Below are 19,515 nucleotides of genomic sequence, written 5' to 3'. Positions count from 1 at the left end.
TGAATATTCGGCCATATAAAGTGGTTTTCACAGCTCCGAAGTTAGCAGATCTGTTAGCACTTTAATTGAGTCAGTTGAGCAATGGATCACTTACTCCCTTTGGGCCCAACCTTGCATTAGCTGAAATTAGCTTCTGAATTAGATAAGATATTACTTTGAAATAAGTTTACTTGGAAGAGAAGTTGATTATTAATATAAATAAGTGAGGTTTAAGTTTTTGTTAGATACCTCCTACTATCTCCTTTTCTTTAATCCTTATTTTTATAATTCTAGTATGCATTACTAAACTCCTTAGTTAGTCTTAGGATTTTAAATATTCTTGTGTTTGCAAACCTTAGGTCCAGTTCTTAATAAATTTCGTTTTCCTATTAAAGTTGATTTATGTTCTTTAACTCTTGCTTGTCTTCTTGAGTATTATTTTGGTTTTGAAGATTTTCGAAATCAAGGTAATTGCGTTAAAATTATTATGATCCAAGACACGATCATGAATTCATTCCCTAAGAACGTAAATCTCTAACGTCGATCGATTGTTAACTTTGAGGATTCTGTGGGCATAGATAGTTCTTGTATTTTGAAGCGACGATTGCCAAGCTTCTTAACTTTTACGAATCATATTATGAATGATTGTTCAGAGGAGAATCACGGTTTCCATCTCACGATTGTAAGTTGAGATTCAACTCAAAGACTTGTTGAAAAGCAGAATTAATATTTTATAACCAGTGAAGTTTTGTTGCACTTGAATGATATAATTTGAGGACTAACGTTTTCACTTATCTGAATTAAATATCCTTTAATTTATGTTTTCTTACTTGCAATCAAATCAACCAAAATCCCCTCTTTTATTTACTTTCGTTTACTTTGTATCTTCAATCAATTGTTCATGAAGTCCTCGTGAGATCGATCATAGTGTCCAATACATTGTATTGCATTCAAAGCATAATACTTTGACACGCATCACGACAGTGTGTTCGTCACTTATTTCAAAACATTAGATGCCCTCTTGAAAGAAGATGCACCCGCTTTTCCATTACCACCGCCATCATCATCTTTAAAATCTCAATCACCAGGTTAATGTAGACTACTGGAGGGACGAGGCAGACCCGACCCGTCCTTAGCCCACCGAAATACGAGTTGAATTGGTCGATCCACTTTGGGCATTTGAGTTGAAAGTCTTAACCCAACCCAACTCACCATTAAGGTGGGCCAAACATGTCGGTCTAACGGGTCAAGCTAATTTCACCACTTCTAAGTACTAAGTACCGCTAATTGCACATTTTAACTTTTTTCTTATTGGACAAAGAAACTAGGAGCAATGTTTTTGACTTTTTACTTATTCCACAATCTCTTTGTTTCTCTCATTATATTCTTAAAAGTGCGCTAGCTCGTTAACATGTCATCATGCCAAAATGTAGATTGAATTGAGATTTTCAATTCAAATACCCAAAACGGCCAGGGCACAACCCAACCCACATTCCCCTCTCTTTCATTATTAAGAGAGTGTACTATCGGTCCATTGTTTGCTTCACAGAATTGGAGGATTCAAACCAAACCTTTTTAACATCCAAAACTGGTAATGAGTAGAAATTCCGCATGAGAGCACAAAAGATAAGTCAAATTACGTTTGCTAGTATATTTTGAGGACAATTTACACTAAACTCCGCATTGGTTGGGGCAAACACACTGTCTAAAAAAATCAGTATAATTTTAAATTATCTAAATATATTGTCGTACACAGCAAAAATTGTCATCTAAAATTAAATCACTGGAGTTCTCATGCATGCACCATTCTCTGCATATACCAGACTCCACCATGTATAAATTTATTTTCCTAACATCATCACTGACTATTATATATCCTATAATGCTTCATATACTTAATTAATGGATAACCAATGACCATACTGGATAGACTATGAGGAGGAGGATGCCAAGAGTATTTGAAATTCCATGTTTCTGGGTGAAGGAATTTCTGAATCCCCCTGTAGCTCTGATATGTTCTTGTAGAAGGTAACAACCAATGAAAAGATCAATTGCTACTCCAACCCAGTTGTTCCTGAACCTCTGAGCAAACAAGTCTGGGGCCACTGTTAAAAGAAGGATCATTGATCCAGGTATTTCCAGCAAATCTGAAAGGATTTCCAGCCAATTTTACAATTAGTTAAGTTTAACACAAAGGGGTGCCCATGTCTCCAAATATAGAATTCCAAAAGTGTAAATAAAAAATATGACATGCAACAAGAAAAATCTGGTTCCCAAGTTATAAAAAACTTTTATGTAAATTAATCTTAGCCCATAGAGAGCATATAGTAAATAACTTGATAGTTAATAGTAAAACATGAATTTTGATTCTCTCCAGCCGTGTAGTCACATAAGTTTTTATAGTTCAATTTCAAATTGATCAATCTCAATTATTCAATATAACAATCCACATACAACATTTTGCAGGATAGCTAGGCTGGCTAGCGAGGATCCATTTACTAATAGTTCATGAGTAGACCGATTTTTAACATAATCCACCATAGAGACTTGCCCTAAACAAATAACCCAATTTTTTTAGTTAATGAGATATTTGGCCCATAATATGGTATAAGCATTGCTTTTGAATTCCCATTACATTCACGCAATAGTAGTTTCATTCTAATCTATTGTCACACATAAATTTTTATATTTTTATCGGCCAAATTTTCCCTTCAGGAATTGATCTTTGGACCGTTCCCTCCCTAACCCATATGTCCTAGACTCTTATCACTTGAGCTATATTTCAGGAACACATAAGTTTTCGTTGAAAGTGCTTTCAAGCATTGTTGAGAGAAGTCACACACACAATTGGTGGTTTAACAAAACTTGCATGATCTCTTACCAACATATTGATGTTAGGCTTGTGTGCGATAATATGTTAGAAATATGATGTGAAATTGTTCATGTGTCTTTGTCCAACCGAGTAAATGTATAGGATGATTGATCGACCATGACATTGTATCAAATTAACATTAACACATATGAAATGTGCAAACTGAAGAATCTTTTGGTAAAATTCACCAATATGTTGTTTTAGTACTAGAAGTATAGTAACATACCGGGAAAATTTCTATGAAAGAAAAGCCTCAGCACCACTGCAATGAAAGCGATCCATTTTCCAACTTCTCCTCTGAATAATAGAAATGGAATTTTTAGTCAACTTCAACATGAAGCTAGTAATTGTAAAGAAGAGAGGAAATGGGATTGGGAAAGCAAAAGAGAAGGGAAGAAGAATCTTCCAAATGTTGCTGTTATTACCTGAGAAAGTGGAACAGAGACCCGGGAAAACTGAAGAATATGTAAGGCACTAACAATGAAGTCAGCATATTTGTCCTCCAATTTGTGCGATCCAGTATCAGTAGATATCTGAAATGATGAACATTTTCTTGTAAAGTCAATTTAAATAAAATTTTCCTCATTAAGCTGGTCACAAAGTAACTTGTCAATGTACTAACAATGGTTTATATGGGAATGTTATAGTCCAATTGCCCTTAAAGTTTTGGCTTAAATGCATTTGGTGCCCCTGATGTATTTCAAAAGTGCAAATGATAACCCTACTCTTTTTTTGTAAACGTTTGTGCCCCCATTGTTTTGAGAAAGTACACCGAATGCCCCTCTGTCAGGTTGACGTTAAAATCCTAACGGAGGAGCTGACGTGGATATTACCCTCATTCACGCTCTCTCTCTTCTCACTCACTCGACATCTCTCTTTCTCTCTTCTTCTCCAAACCCATTTTCCTCTTCTTCTGATACAGCAGCAAGAATCATCACCCTCACCATGTTTCCCTCCTTCCTCTCACGCCAGCAACCACCGCGTGCCAGCCGCCACCACCGCGCCCTCCTCACGCGAGCCAGAGCACCACCACCTTCTCCCTCACGAACCAGCACCATCAAGCCATCATCTTCCTCTTTTCCTTACCTCTGGTTCAGATACGAGCACACCACCAACGTCCAGCACCACCGCGTGCCAGCCGCCACCACCGCGCCCTCCTCACGCGAGCCAGAGCACCACCACCTTCTCCCTCACGAACCAACACCATCAAGCCATCATCTTCCTCTTTTCCTTACCTCTGGTTCAGATACGAGCACACCACCAACGTCCAGCACCACCGCGAGCACCATCATCACCAACATGATGAGAAACAACAGAGAAATAGAGGAGAAACCAAACCCTAGCCGCCACCTTCAACCTCCAATCTCCGGCGAACCGCTCTCCTTTTGGAGAAACCAACACCATGGCTAAACTCCCCTCATCATCCGCTTCAAAACCCCTCAATCAATTTGACGATCGGCCACCGTCACTCCGGCGACCGCCACCACCGCCACCGGCGTTTCTCTGGCGAGCTTTGTTCTGAGAAAGAAGACCAATTTCTTGAAGCCTTTGTCATTTTTCTTTTTTTTTGTTTTTAGTTGATAAAATCCACGTGGCATTAGAGAAAATAAAGGAAAAAGTAAAAATAATATCCACGTCAGCTCCTCCGTTAGGATTTTAACGTCAACCTGACGGAGGGGCATTCGGTGTACTTTCTCAAAACAAAGGGGGTACAAACGTTTACAAAAAAAGAGTAGGGTTATCATTTGCACTTTTGAAATACATCAGGGGCACCAAATGCATTTAAGCCTAAAGTTTTGGACTATACTACATCCTCTAAAGCTCAAAAACTCTCCTAGGCCAACCTATACAAAAATATCCATGAACCATACTACAATGTAAATAACTACGGACACCCATATAATAAAATGTGTATCCTAACGTATTTTAGCGGTTCACGTATCAATGCTGCTACCTGTAAGCTGTATCTTCTTTTTTCGTTGAAATTTAACACAACTTTTTTAGGGATTTAATTTTTTTAATTTTTGTCATTACCGAAACAATACAGACAACAACAAAAAACCAACCCCATTGATTCATAGCTTTTTTCGGTTTTGTGCGGGTCTTGAACCGAGAACCCTTTGGTTTTGTGAAATTCTCTAAACCAACAAATCACTCTTCAAACGGGCCCATTGATTCATAACTGATTCTTCCTTCCTAAACAAGCAAATATGTATTGGTTATCAACTAATCATGCAAAAAATTGACCTTACATGGCAGCAAAGGAAGCCATCCATTTAAGGAAAGAAGTGCCAAACCCTCTGCCTCCTAGCATACTTGCATCATGGAAGAGCTTCTGTGCTGCAAGCTTGAGCTCATCCAAATCAGAATCGATTAAACTAGCGATAACGGGGTCCGTTTTGGTAGCCAGATACTGCATTAGTATTCTACCCATCGTGCTCACAATTCACAAACACTGTCAAATGGGATTAGACGTAGAGATGAAAATTTGAAAACAAAGAAGGCTCTAGTTCTAGAGAATCGATGTGACTAGTGTTGAGGTTGTCATTTATAGAACTAGAAAGTTAGAAGAACCATGTGAGAGGCTCTGATTAAAAGTTTCAAGCAATGGTCATGGGTGTAAACTGGTGCGAATTTTTGGATCTCTTGCCAATTTCCACCTATTTTCTTGGGCTTTGACTGATTTTGTGAGCTCCCCATGTTTATTGGTCTGGTGGGGTGGTACTACACCCATACATCAAAATGCCATTTTGTTTGAAACGTTGCCAAATAGAATTAGTTCTTTTATGGATCAAGATACTACTCCTATATATCATCACAAATCGTGTCTAGATTTTATGTTCCATCAATAAAATGTTTCTATGTCAATTAAAAATACGCGAGTGAGGTATTTATAGTAGTTTTTAGTTAACATGTCAAAATTGTAATCACAAGACCTATCATGGCAAAGCTCGAATAAAATGTTTGGAGGGATCAAATGAATTGTTTTTTCAATATAAATAACAATACACAGTCATGTTAATTATATTTTATAGATATATTCAATAACCTTTTGTCATTTTACTAAACTATAATGAAATTTAAAAAATTATAAGTAGGTATGATGAAGAAATGTAATTAGATACCTGTAAAAAGATTTACATTAAATATATAATACTTTTTTATAGGCATATGTTAGTTGTTAGTAATGTTAGTAAATTAGTCTCTTCTCACTTCTCAGGGTTCGAACCCTGGACCCTTCACCCTTCGGCTATGTTTGGATTGATGAAACATAATGGAGCGGAACGGAGTGGAATATAATGGAATGGAATGGAGCGGAACGGAATGGAATGAAAATCCCAGTCCATTGTTTGGGTATGTTATGATGGAACGGAACAAAGTTACCACTTCATCGTTTGGATAATGGACGGAGCGGAATGAATTATAACTTTTTCATTCCTATATTACCCTTTCTTATATTTTTATTTTATTTTTATAATTTTTCAAATATAATTCTCAAATCATATAACCCAAGTAAACATATTTCTTTCCATTCTAATATTATTTTAATTCTATTATTTTACCTCTTGTCACAGAATTTATTTAGCATTTGTCATTCATTCATTTTTTTATAAAAAAAACTCAAATATTTGAGCTTTGTGGCTGTGACTTTAGCTCTGTGGCTACGTACGACTTTAGCAGGCTCATTAACATTGAAGAGAAATAAAAAACATACCTTGCCAAGAGAAACAATTGATGGCAAAATCTGAAGTAGCGAAAGCAGGAGCTTTTTCACAGTTTAAGCAACGTAAAGGGAGAAGAATGGTGAAAACATGGAATTATGGAGGAAGTTACAAAAGGGTAAAATAGTATTTTAATAATTGTATTAGACATCAGTTATTTTGCTCCATCCCATTCCTCCCAAATTTGGGGGGAACAAAAGTGGGGGAAAGTAGTGGTATGTGATGGAATGTGTGCCACTGAATTCCATCCCTTTCCATCCATTTTTAATTAATCCAAACAAAGGACCTCTTCCTCCATCCCCTCCACTCCATCCCGCTCCATCCCCTTCCACCAATCCAAACGAAGCCTTCATCACACCCGACGTTTATGTCCCCCTAACTCTTACCACTTGAGCTAACTTTCGGGGACAAATATATAATACTTAAATCCTAAACAAACATACTATTTCCAGTCCTATTTATAAGTACCAAATGAGAGGTACTTTGATCAATTTTATTTTATTTTATTTTTATTTTTATTTTTATTTTTTTTGATAAGCCTTTGATCAATTTTATAAAAACAAACTTAAAGTTTGTAGTGTATTAATTACTTTTTTGACAAGAGTAACCTATTTAATTGGACTTGCTCTCTCTTTTCACTATCTGAAGCATTAATGATGTGTAAAAAATTAAGAAAAATGAGTTAGGGCAATTTAGGAAGTTCAATATTAATTCTGTAAGGAAAAAAAATAAGTATTTGGCAAAATGCGGACAACTCTGAACACTATCCGTAGAATGGATATTCCTGATTTATTCCTTGTTGGATCAGGCTGAATATTTAACATGTTATTTTTTTTTGAAATGATTTAACATGTTATTAATAACACCCAAAACTTTAATCTAAACGGTTTGATTGTTTAGAAATGGTGGTGTAGAGTAGGGGTGTTCGCGGATTGGATTGGATCGGTTTTGAGGAGAAAAATCATCCGATCCGATCTCATCGGTTTTATGATTTTGTCATCCAATGGATTTTTTACTAAATTCAAATCCGAACCAATCCGATCCAATCTATAGCGGTTTGGATTGGATTGGATTGTTCGGTTTTTGTTTCACTTTTTTGTACTTAAAAATTGTGTTGTATAAATTTAAAAAATATATAATATATGATAAATACAACGATACATAATTTATAACATTAATATAACATTCATAAGTTATAACATAATCAACATATTTTTAAATTATGATTATAATTGTTTACTTTGATGCATGTATATAGTTCAAATAATTACTTGAACTGTTTTTATTAAAACGTAATTTTATAAATAAGCATGTGTGATATAATCAATATATACAATAAATATGTACTATGTAAGTGTAAATGGAATGATATATGTATAACTAAAATTATACATATTTGTGAATGTTCGGTTTGGATTGGATTGGTTCGGTTTTGGAAATCAAATCCAAAATCCGATCCGATCCAATAAATAATTTCGGTTTTTTTCAATTTTCAGTCCGTTCGGTTTTCGGTTTGATTGGATTTCGGTTTTTTTGGATCGGTTTTTCGGTTTTATTTGGATTGGTTCGGTTATGAACACCCCTAGTGTAGAGAGAACGATAGAGTTTAAGTTAGCACACCTATTTTCAAAAAAAAAAAAGTTAGCACACCTAAGTTGATTTTTAGCATGGTTATGGAACTGTTATTGAGCATGACCGTGCTAGTGCTATGCACGACCTGATGAGTTAATATCATGACATGAAGTTTATTAATTCTGTAAATATACGCCTAAGTCAAATAAATTGATTTCTACACTTCCTAGAACAATTTGGAGTATCATGGAGGTAGAGGAACAAGGAGGAATTCCTCAGAGGAATATCGAAGGTGGAGAGGGTCCCCTTTATCGACTTATCTCTTATCTTTTATCTGGGATGCTAGACATGATTTAGGGATGTCAAAATTACCTACACCCGTGAATACCCGCGGATAAAAACCCGCTATGGGTAAAATTGCCCACGCTCACGGGTATCCACAGATTTATTTAATGGATATTTTCACTATCCATTTATTAATGGGGCGGGTACGGATATTGATGTATCCATACCCATGGATATCCACCCGATATATAAAATATTAAAATATTTTTTATATATATACATAGATGTATATTAAATATCTAATGAATTTGTGTTTGAGTTATAGTTATCTTTCAAGTAAACTTTTACAATATAATGGTAAAAAGAAGCTCTTAGACCAAAAAAATGGTAGAAAAGAAGTATTTTCCTATACACATTGATTGACTGTAAAGTAAAATTTAAATTTTATATTTATTATAATTTTATTTTGAATAAATATATGTGAATTCATTTATATTCATGGGTGTCGGGTGCTCATGGATATCCACGGATATTTTAAAATCCGGTTAAAACTCACTTAATGAATATTCATGTGGGTATGGAGCAGGTACGGGTATAAATTTTTACAAGTAGAGCGGGTGGTGGAAATATACTATCCATGCCCACCCGTACCCATTGACATCCCTACTATTTCGTATTCTTTATGTAAATTATGTTTGGCTAAACATCTTCCATAAGATTATGATGTAGTTGGTGATGTGAACCTTAGTTTACCATTTTATATAGTTTCGTTTCCATTATTGAATAATGTTTTCTTTATGCGCTTACATATATTGCGACCAAATAAAAAATGGTATAAGCATAGTATTTAGCTCACACATGAAATAATGTTAATTTAGGGATTTGAGAGAGAACCAAGTAGAAGAGATTCACTCTTTACTCACCTATAGCGGGGTGTTAGGAATAGTCTTTCTAATATTTCCAATTCACTAAGGAAAGGTGGACTATAAAACGTTCATTAGGCAGCTTCCCAACACTTCATCCTTATCCACTCCAACACACATGCTGTCAGTCATTGCTAGATAGTGCATTTAGCTAAAATTAACATTTGGTCATCGGTTGTTTCCAGTTTGGAAATTTGAGAGTTATAATTGGAAATTATAGGATTCAATAGTGAAACATAAACTGGGGGATTTTAATCAATTACCATCTGTTAAGCTAAAATTATGAGCACTACAATTCTCGACATTATGTTGGAAAGGTGGTTGCTCGACAGAAAGGACTATGACGAAACTTGCGACTCAGCACGTGGTGTCCCTCAAAGGCAAGTTAGTAAGAGCCATATCACGACAAACTCAGCAGATGAAGGAACTTCGATCATCTTAACGGAAGAGGCAGTTACCGAGTGATGGGCAATTACGAGCACGTGCGTATACCCACGATGCCACGAATGGCAACGGTTACCCACGACTCAAGACCACCCACGTGGCAATTAAGTCACGTGCTCAGAATCTCCGGCTGAACGTGGGGTGAGACGCCAAAATTCAAACCCACTAAGCCCTTACACATTGAAGAAAAACCGCCAAGTACGTGGAGAAAAGGAGAGCACTATAAATAGAAGAAGCAGCATCAGAAAAAGGGTTCCCAACTCAAACTCTGAAAATTCACCAAAAAGCTCTAAATGTCCGCATCAATGAGACTCAAGGAGTAAGACGTGATGATGGAGGAGTACGTTGCAGAACCAACATTTTAGTTTTCTTGTATTAAGCTTGTCAATTTCCAGTTCCTTTATGCAGTTTCCTGTCGAAATTTACATTTCTTGTAGCTTTCGTGTTATTTTGATTTATGTGACTTCTTTGTAATTGACCCGTGCTTAATGAAATCCAGTTCTATTTGAATCGTTCGTTGTTGTCGAAAAACACTCACGCACACACAACACTTTGGCAAAGCGTTTTCTCAAAAGGACCCTGAATCTAAACTTCCTTTAGTCGAACTAAGAGGATATTTGTTTACAAAAAATCAGTGTAAACAAATTGGCACGCCCAGTGGGACCGTTTTTGTGAAAACTAAGATTTACAGAAGCGTTTTGTGTGTTCGGTTTATTGCATGATATCTGGTATTTGTTACTTGCCTTGATTGTGGTTTACGTTTTATATGCACCTGAGAAGTGGTAAGACTGTAAGTATGGCAAGCAATCGAGGAAGAACCTCCCCCCAAGGGTCTAACGTAGGCAATCAGAGCAGCCCCGGGGGAAGTAGCGGTAACAATAATGAAGAAGTGTCTACTGGGATGGGACTTGGCACTACCATGCCAACCCAGAACGTAGCAATTTCTGCAGTTGCAGAAATGCCTGTATCTACATCAGTGCAGGCACAAATTGTTCCAACGGTTACAAGAGGAGATATGCCTTATGGTATGCCTATATCCGTAATGCAAGGCATACAAGGTACATATTCGACATTCCCCGAGAGTGTTCCCCCATTTAGCATTCCCCCCTTTGGGGCAAATGGAACAATGTTAAACTTAGGGAGTCGAGTTAGTCCTCCTGGCCCTATTCCTGGGTCCAGTTCACAAATTTATTTGTCTACAGGTATGAACACCGGTTCACTTCAAGCCATTAGGCAGCAAGTAGATGATAGTAACCATGAAATGGTTAACATGCTATCTCGTCAGATAGGTGAAATAATTAACCCTGTGCTCCAAAACAATGTTGCCAATAATCAGCATTTGGCACGTCAGATGGATCGTTTGGCTACAGCCCTGGGGGCACCAGTCGAAATTCAACAAGCACCAGGGGTTAACCAAATCCCATTGCCTAATCATGTCCCTGCCCCTGTGCGTTATCAAGCGCCACAACACCAAGATATGGGGGCAAACCCTTTGTTTAGGGGAAACGAGGCGGTGCAGCCACCATTGCAAAATGTGTATATGGTGAACAGGGAAGAACACGCTGATGGTGTGCTAGAAAGAATTCGACATCAGAACGCTGGGGGGCAGCAAAATGTTGCTGCTGTAGTGGAACAATTGTTGAACCAACATGGCTTCAACGTGGGTTTCGCGAATAGACCCCATTTTGTGTCGGCCTTTACAGAGGAAGTTCTCGAATCAGAACTTCCTCGAGGCTGGAAGGTCCCCAAATTCACTAAGTTCTCTGGGGATTCCGGAGAGTATACTGTAGAACACATAGCCAGGTACCAAATCGAAGCAGGGGATTTAGCCATCAATGAAAATTTAAAAATGAAGTACTTCCCGAGTTCTTTAACTAAGAATGCATTTACCTGGTTCACCACCCTCGCCCCTAGGTCAGTCCATACATGGGCCCAGTTGGAAAGAATTTTCCATGAACAATTCTTTAGGGGAGAGTGCAAAGTGAGTTTGAAAGATTTGGCTAGTGTCAAAAGAAAGCCAGCAGAATCCATTGATGATTATCTAAACAGGTTTAGGATGCTTAAATCTCGATGTTTCACTCATGTCCCTGAACATGAGTTAGTGGTCTTAGCCGCTGGTGGTCTAGAGTATTCTATCAGGAAGAAAATCGATACTCAGTACATTCGAGATATGTTTCTGCTCGCAGACAGAGTGAGGCACATCGAATTACTAAAGGCTGAAAAGTCTGAAGAAAGGGCCAAAACTACTAAGTGGCCAAAGAAGGAAAAAATAGCGTACATAGACACTGATCCAGTGTGTCAAAGTCCATGTGTTTATCGAGAGGTCCCTGCAGACGTCGACTTAAATGATGTCAATCTGGCTGAACTTCAGCCAGGCGATCCTTATGTTTGTAAAGCATTGAAACCATATGAAAACAAACTTGGGGGGGGGGGGGAAACCCCAAGAACACGATTCCTGCTGTGAAAACTTATACTTTTGATGTGACCAAATGTGATGCAATTTATGATATACTTGTATCTGATGGTTTGCTTGTGGTCCCTAAAGACCAAAAACTTCCTTCTCCTGAGCAAAGGAAAGGGAAGAAATATTGCAAATATCACAACTTTTTTGGTCATTGGACCTCACAGTGTGTTCGTTTCAGGGATCTTGTGCAGGGAGCATTGGATTCAGGAAGACTCAAGTATGATGAAAAAGCCAAAAACCAAATGAAGATTGACTCTGATCCGTTGCAGGTAGCTGAAGCTAACTATGTGGAACCTTTCTACATTGGCATGGTCGACATTTCTGAGAAGCTAGATCTGGGCCTGACACTTGGGGAGGCAAAGGAGGAAAACATTGCTGTCGAAGAACCAGAGGTCGAGAAAGAGATGAGCCTAGAGGAGGTTTACCCCAAGGCCGGAGAAACTCTTGTTGAGTTTTTGTCCCGGAGCAAAGATGGCGAGAAAGAAGTCATGCTGTGCCCTCGATGCAGCACCGTTTTCGACAAGTCTGCAGCTAAAGCCTACCAAGATTCTGAAATGAAAAGACATTATCAGAACAAAGTGCCTGTGTCTAGGAGGTTGAAATATCCCTATGAGGAGTGGGTTGAAAGAGGCCAGGAACTCGATGGCCATAAAGGCCAGAAGTCGAGGAATAAAGACAAGACTTACGTCCCTGATGCTGGGTTGCCAAAAAACCAATGGTTCAGGCCAGCACCCCCAAGGCCAAAACAACACCAAAAGTGGCAGAAAATCGACCTGGGCCAGGGATCCTCTTACATCAACAATTCCCGTGTGTCGCGAAGCTATTCCTATGGCTCTGGGAACTACTATACTCCTGAGCAAATGACCAGAACTTAGTTCAGACGCTTCCTGAGGAAGAGGAAAGTTGAAAGGGAAAAAGGTGGCAAGTTTCGTTCATTATGTGACATAAAGCCAGAAGACAACCCTCGCAATGAACCTAGTGTGGTGTCGATTATCAATCAGCTCGACCACGCCATTAAACAAGGAACAACTGTGCCACCAAACCCGGCTAAGGAAAAGGGGAAAGACGCTGTTGAAGATGAGGATGAAGATATGCTCGAAGATTTCGACGACAGTGATGGAGAAGACCTCAACATCATCTGCATAGTGTCTATCTTACCTGCTGAATTCGATAGAATCTCAGAAGTTACAGAAAGCGAAGAAGATTACTATGTCGAGGAAGAACCAGATGACAACCCTTTGTGTTATTATGTGATGTAGAGAGGGTCTGTCGAGGATGAGAGAGCTATTTTCCAGAGGCCAACTGAGCAAATGAAGAGCCATTTGAAACCATTATTTGTTTGGGCCAAAGTCGAGGAGAAAGGAGTTAATAAAGTCCTTGTCGACGGGGGAGCTGCAATCAACCTGATGCCTGGGTTTATGCTCAAAAAGTTGGGTAAAACCGAAGCAGATCTAATCCCACATGATATGGTACTTTCTGATTATGAAGGAAAGACAGGTTCTTCCCTGGGGGCAATCATGCTGAACATAACAGTAGGAACAGTGGCCCGCTCCACATTGTTCATTGTGGTCCCTTCAAAGGCTAATTACAATTTGCTGTTAGGAAGAGAATGGATTCATGGCGTGGGGGCAGTACCCTCGACTTTGCACCAACGTATATCCATTTGGAAGTCTGATGGGGTCGTCGAAAATGTACAAGCAGATCAAAGCTACTACTTAGCAGAGACAGGTTACGTTGGTAAGAAGAATTTCGAGAAGAGCCTAGCCACCATAGCTCCTTTGGACACAGTGGCTAATCAATACTTCAACCCATACTCAGAATACTCAGTGACATTGGATCCCATCCGGGGGCTAAACCTCAATGAAGCATGCAAACCTGATGCCATGAGTGGATGGCACAACGATGAAGAAAAAGATGCCACTACTGAGTGGCAAACCAGTGGTAAAGATGATTAATTCGAGCATAGCTCGAATTTCGGCTTACGCAGCCGAAAACAAAATGAGAACGACCTTCGAGGCTGAAAGAATGGCCAAAGAAATGGCTATTGATGAAGCTAGTGTCTCAATTCTGCTTGTCGAAATGACATCTCAGGAGGAGGCAACAACGAATAAGGATAACACGCGCTTGGAAGAAGACGAGCAGAGTGTCGAAGAATTTGAAGATCTCTGTAATTTAAGGCTGGATTGCATCTACGATGATAGCCCATTGGGTTTCGAGAAGCCAGCGATCGACATTTCCAAGAAAATGGAAGCACAAGACCCTTTGGAAGAAGTGGACTTGGGTGATGGCTCAGAAAAGAAGCCAACATACATCAGTGCTCTTATTGACCCAGAGTTAAAGGATAGGATGGTGAAATTACTCAAAGAATTCAAAGACTGTTTCGCTTGGGATTATGATGAAATGCCAGGACTGAGTCGAGAACTGGTAGAATTGCAGTTACCCATCAAAGAAGATAAGAAACCAGTCAAGCAATTACCTAGGAGGTTCCATCCAGATGTGTTGGTAAAAATCAAAGAGGAAATCGAAAGGCTCCTCAGGTGCAAGTTTATCAGGACAGCTCGATATGTGGATTGGTTAGCCAACGTGGTCCCAGTAATCAAGAAGAATGGAAAGATGAGGGTTTGCATTGAGTTTCGAGATCTTAATGCTGCCACTCCAAAAGACGAGTATCACATGCCCATTGCCGAGATGATGGTGGATTCAGCTGCTGGCCACGAATACTTAAGCCTGTTAGATGGTTATTCAGGCTACAACCAAATCTTCATAGCAGAAGAAGATGTGTCGAAGACAGCTTTTCGATGTCCTGGTGCCTTGGAGACATATGAGTGGGTGGTCATGCCATTTGGGCTGAAAAAAGCTGGCGCGACCTACCAAAGGGTAATGAATACCATTTTTCATGATTTTATTGAAACTTTCATGCAGGTTTACATTGATGATATTGTGGTGAAATCCCCATCAAGGGATGACCATTTATCCCATCTAAGGAAATCCTTTGAGAGGATGAGGAAATATGGCTTAAAGATGAACCCCCTTAAATGTGCCTTCGGTGTTATTGCAGGTGATTTTTTGGGTTTTGTGGTGCATAAAAAGGGCATCGAGATCAACAAAAACAAGGCTAAAGCCATTCTCGACACAAGTCCACCAACCAGCAAGAAACAACTGCAATCGTTACTGGGAAAGATCAACTTCCTGAGGAGATTCATTGCCAACCTCAGCGAGAAGACTAAATCATTTTCCTCACTTCTTCGACTTAAAAAAGAAGATGTGTTCCGCTGGGAAGCAGAACATCAAAAAGCATTTGATGAGCTCAAAGAGTACTTGTCCAACCCACCTGTGATGGCACCACCCATAGGAGGGAGGCCAATGAAGCTGTATATCTCCGCCAAAGATGAAACCATTGGAAGCATGTTGGCTCAAGAAGATAAAGGTGGCAAAGAAAGAGCCATATTTTACTTAAGTAGGATGTTGAATGACGCAGAAACTCGATATACTATGATCGAGAAATTGTGTTTATGCTTGTACTTCTCTTGTCTAAAGCTGAAATATTATATAAAGCCAATTGATGTAATGGTTTTTTCTCATTATGATATAATAAAACACATGTTATCCAAACCTATCTTGCACAGTCGAATTGGTAAATGGGCTTTGGCCCTAACCGAATATTCACTAACTTATGCCCCACTAAAAGCAATTAAGGGGCAGGAAATTGCCGATTTCTTGGCAGATCACACCTTGCCTAAAGAAATCGTAACTTATGTGGGCATCCAACCTTGGAAGCTATTTTTCGACGGTTCCAGCCATAAAAATGGAACTGGAATCGGGATGTTCATAGTATCCCCAGGGGGCATCCCCACGAAATTCAAGTTTAGGATTAAGAGTAACTGCTCGAACAATGAGGCTGAATATGAGGCGTTAATATCAGGCCTCGAAATCTTGATAGCCCTTGGGGCAAAGAATGTTGTCATAAAAGGAGATTCTGAGTTGGTGATAAAGCAACTTACCAAGGAATACAAATGCGTTAGTGAAAATCTAGCTAGATACTACACGAAAGCGAATAATTTGTTGGCCAAATTCGACGAAGCTGGAATAGGCCATGTTTCCAGGATAGATAATCAAGAGGCCAATGAATTGGCACAAATCGCGTCAGGATACGTGGTCGATAAATTTAGGCTGAAAGAGCTTATCGAGGTCAAAGAAAAACTAAACCCCTCCGACCTCGACATCCTGGTCATTAACAATATGGCACCTAATGATTGGAGAAAGCCAATTGTCGATTACTTGCAAAATCCTGTGGGCACCACAGATAGAAAAACAAAGTACAGGGCGATGAACTATGTCGTCATGGGGAACGAGCTATTCAAGAAGCATGTCGACGGAACACTACTGAAGTGTCTAAGTAAAGACGACGCGTTCATAGCGATCTCGGCTGTTCACGATGGGTTATGTGGTGCCCACCAGGCAGGAATCAAGATGAAGTGGATCCTATTTCGACAAGGGATGTATTGGCCTACTATCATGAAGGATTGCATGGAGTATGCCAAGGGGTGCCAAGATTGCCAGAGACACGCAGGGATACAACATGTGCCAGCAAGTGAATTACACTCAATCATTAAACCATGGCCATTCAGGGGATGGGCTTTAGACCTAATTGGCGAGATTAACCCATCTTCTTCTAGGCAACATAAGTACATAATAGTGGCCATAGACTATTTTACCAAGTGGGTAGAGGCAGTTCCTTTACAAAACGTTACCCAAGACACAGTGATCGATTTCATTCAGGATCACATAGTGTACCGTTTCGGGTTACCTGAATCACTCACTACAGACCAAGGCACAGTATTTTTAGGTCAAAAAGTGGCATCATTTGCAGAGTCTTGGGGTATAAAACTTCTAACCTCGACTCCTTATTATGCTCAAGCGAATGGCCAAGTAGAAGCGGCCAACAGAACATTAATCTCCTTGATTAAAAAACATGTTGGTCGAAAACCTAAAAGCTGGCATCAAACGTTGGGCCAAGTGCTTTGGGCTTACAGGAATTCACCTAAGGAGGCTACCGGAGCAACACCATTTCGACTAGCATACGGCCAAGAAGCGGTGTTACCAGCAGAAGTATATTTACAGTCATGTAGAATCCAAAGGCAAGAAGAAATTCCAAGTGAAGACTATTGGAACATGATGCTTGATGAGTTAGTCGATCTCGACGAAGAGAGACTATCGGCATTGGATACTTTAACCAGGCAAAAGGATCGCATTGCTAGAGCTTATAATAAAAAGGTTAGAGCTAAATCTTTTATGCCCGGTGATTACGTATGGAAGGTTGTCTTACCAGTCAATAAAAAAGATAAACGTTACGGAAAGTGGGCTCCAAACTGGGAAGGTCCTTTCACAGTTGAGAAAGTGCTTTTAAATAACGCTTATTCGATCAGGGAATTAGGAGTTCGGAATCGACAAATGACAATAAATGGCAAATACTTAAAAGCGTATAAGCCAACGTTGCATGAAATAAACATCGAATAAGGAGTAAAAATAAATTGCCAAAAATCGAATGTTTTATTAATTGAAATGAAGCATTACAAATATGGCAAAAAAGCTCTAAAAGGGAAGGTTGGCCCTACAACTATTGTATCTGGCCCTAAGACGCTCCATGCGCCTTAAGACATCTTCTTGTTGGGATTCCAGTCGTGATTTCTCCTGTCGAAGATACAGTTCCTCGCGAGCGGTGGTGGAAAGCTTGTCCACCAAGGCTTTCAGAGCTCCCACACTCCCCTCAGGATCCACTTGGTTCAGAGCAGCCCTCAACGCTTCGAATTCCTCCATCTTCTCATCAATTTGGTGTTCAGCAAAGAACACTCGAGCAGCGAATTCCCGGTGTTCTTCATACAGAGGCACTGCTTCATGCAGAAGGTCCAAGAACTCCAGGAGAGGAGTTCTCACAGATGCAATGATATTCCGCTGCAGAAGCTGGTTGATGAGCCCAGTAAGCTCTTCAGCCAAGGAGAGGGAAGAATGTAACTCCCAAAACAAGTCTTGATCAAAGGCTAAACTCCGGATTTGATTAAGGATACGGCGGCTAGCCATGGCTGAGGAAGTTTGTAGAAACAAGAAGAAATTATGGGGAAGTTACTGGGAGAGAATAAGAGGGAGTTTGAAGAAGTTACTGAGGAAAGGTAACAAAGAATGCTCTATTTATAGTGTAACAACAAAGGATTGCATTAATTAATGGCAATCAGTTGCCAACCCTTCATCTTATGGTTACAGGCCACGTAAATTACCACTACCATCGTAAATAACTTTGGCCTTTAATGGACAAAGATTTCCATTGAATCAAGAAAACGTGGTATAAGACTGCAATAAATTGGTCCATTTCCTAAAAACCAAACGACGACTACATAAAGGGTGCGATGGAGTTTAAACGGCGCAACAATAGTAAATAGCCGTCAGAATAAATGCATAGTGGAAACTGAAAAGACTTGGCAAATTAAATGTCAAATTATATGGCCTACGTGCCAAAAACAGTGTCGAAAATTACATGCAAATTGGCATCGAAGGCCATGGTTAGAATAGTGCCATCATTACACATTGATAAGAGAGAGTCTTAAAGCAGAGATTTAAAAGAATTCAAGCGATCAGCAAAGGCAGCAATCTTAGCATCGAGATCCCTCTGCACAGCCTGGTCGACCTCCAAACCCTTGAAAACATCTTTGGTCGAAATGATCAGAGCCTTGGAGTCCTTAGTAAGCGCATCTAACTGAGTCTTCACAGCAGGGCCTTCCTCGACCAAATCAGCTCATTTCTTCTCCAACTTAGCGATCTCTCGACGCAGCTCCTCAAGCTTAGTGTCGACACTAGAAAGCTCATCCGCAACTAGAACCTTCCTGGCGGCAAGCTTCTTGAAGTCCTCTTTCATCGCTGCAACCTGAGCTTTACCAGAGGAGACCTTGGCTTCCTTGAGGCCAACAACTTGACCCACGTCCTTGGCTTGTTGAAAAGTGGCTAAGGCATCCATCAAAAAGGATTGAAGGTTAGCCAAAGTAGTAGTTTGGTGAGAATCAAGCTTTTGACCAAGTAGAAAGACAAGCAATTCCTTAGCGGCGTGACCCGTTTGAGAATCAGCTCGAATCTGGTCGAGGAATCCACTGTCGAAGATAATAGCCTTCCGCCGACCCATGCTCTCTTCAATCTGCTGAAGATTGGCAATTCCACTGGATTGAGCAGTTTCAGCAATAACATCAGCTTGACGGGGCGGAGAATCCC

The 19,515-nt window shown here is 39.6% G+C and overlaps 1 protein-coding gene across 1 annotated transcript; it reads right to left on the bottom strand.

Annotated features, from left to right (window-relative positions):
- Positions 1–1,706: 1,706 nt before the first annotated feature.
- Positions 1,707–5,448, bottom strand: LOC130713935 (cold-regulated 413 plasma membrane protein 2). Its single transcript, XM_057563763.1, has 4 exons — positions 5,104–5,448; positions 3,277–3,384; positions 3,078–3,148; positions 1,707–2,126 (listed from the first exon to the last, which is right to left on the bottom strand). The coding sequence occupies exons 1-4, from the start codon at positions 5,283–5,285 to the stop codon at positions 1,879–1,881; spliced, it is 609 nt and encodes a 202-aa protein (XP_057419746.1). The 5' UTR covers positions 5,286–5,448; the 3' UTR covers positions 1,707–1,878.
- Between the last annotated feature and the right edge of the window lie 14,067 nt (positions 5,449–19,515).

This window comes from Lotus japonicus, chromosome 4 (assembly GCF_012489685.1).
Source record: "Lotus japonicus ecotype B-129 chromosome 4, LjGifu_v1.2".
Taxonomy (NCBI): Eukaryota; Viridiplantae; Streptophyta; class Magnoliopsida; order Fabales; family Fabaceae; genus Lotus; species Lotus japonicus.
The sequence above is the reverse complement of the archived record's forward strand: the minus strand, read 5'-3'. Positions and strand labels throughout refer to the sequence as shown.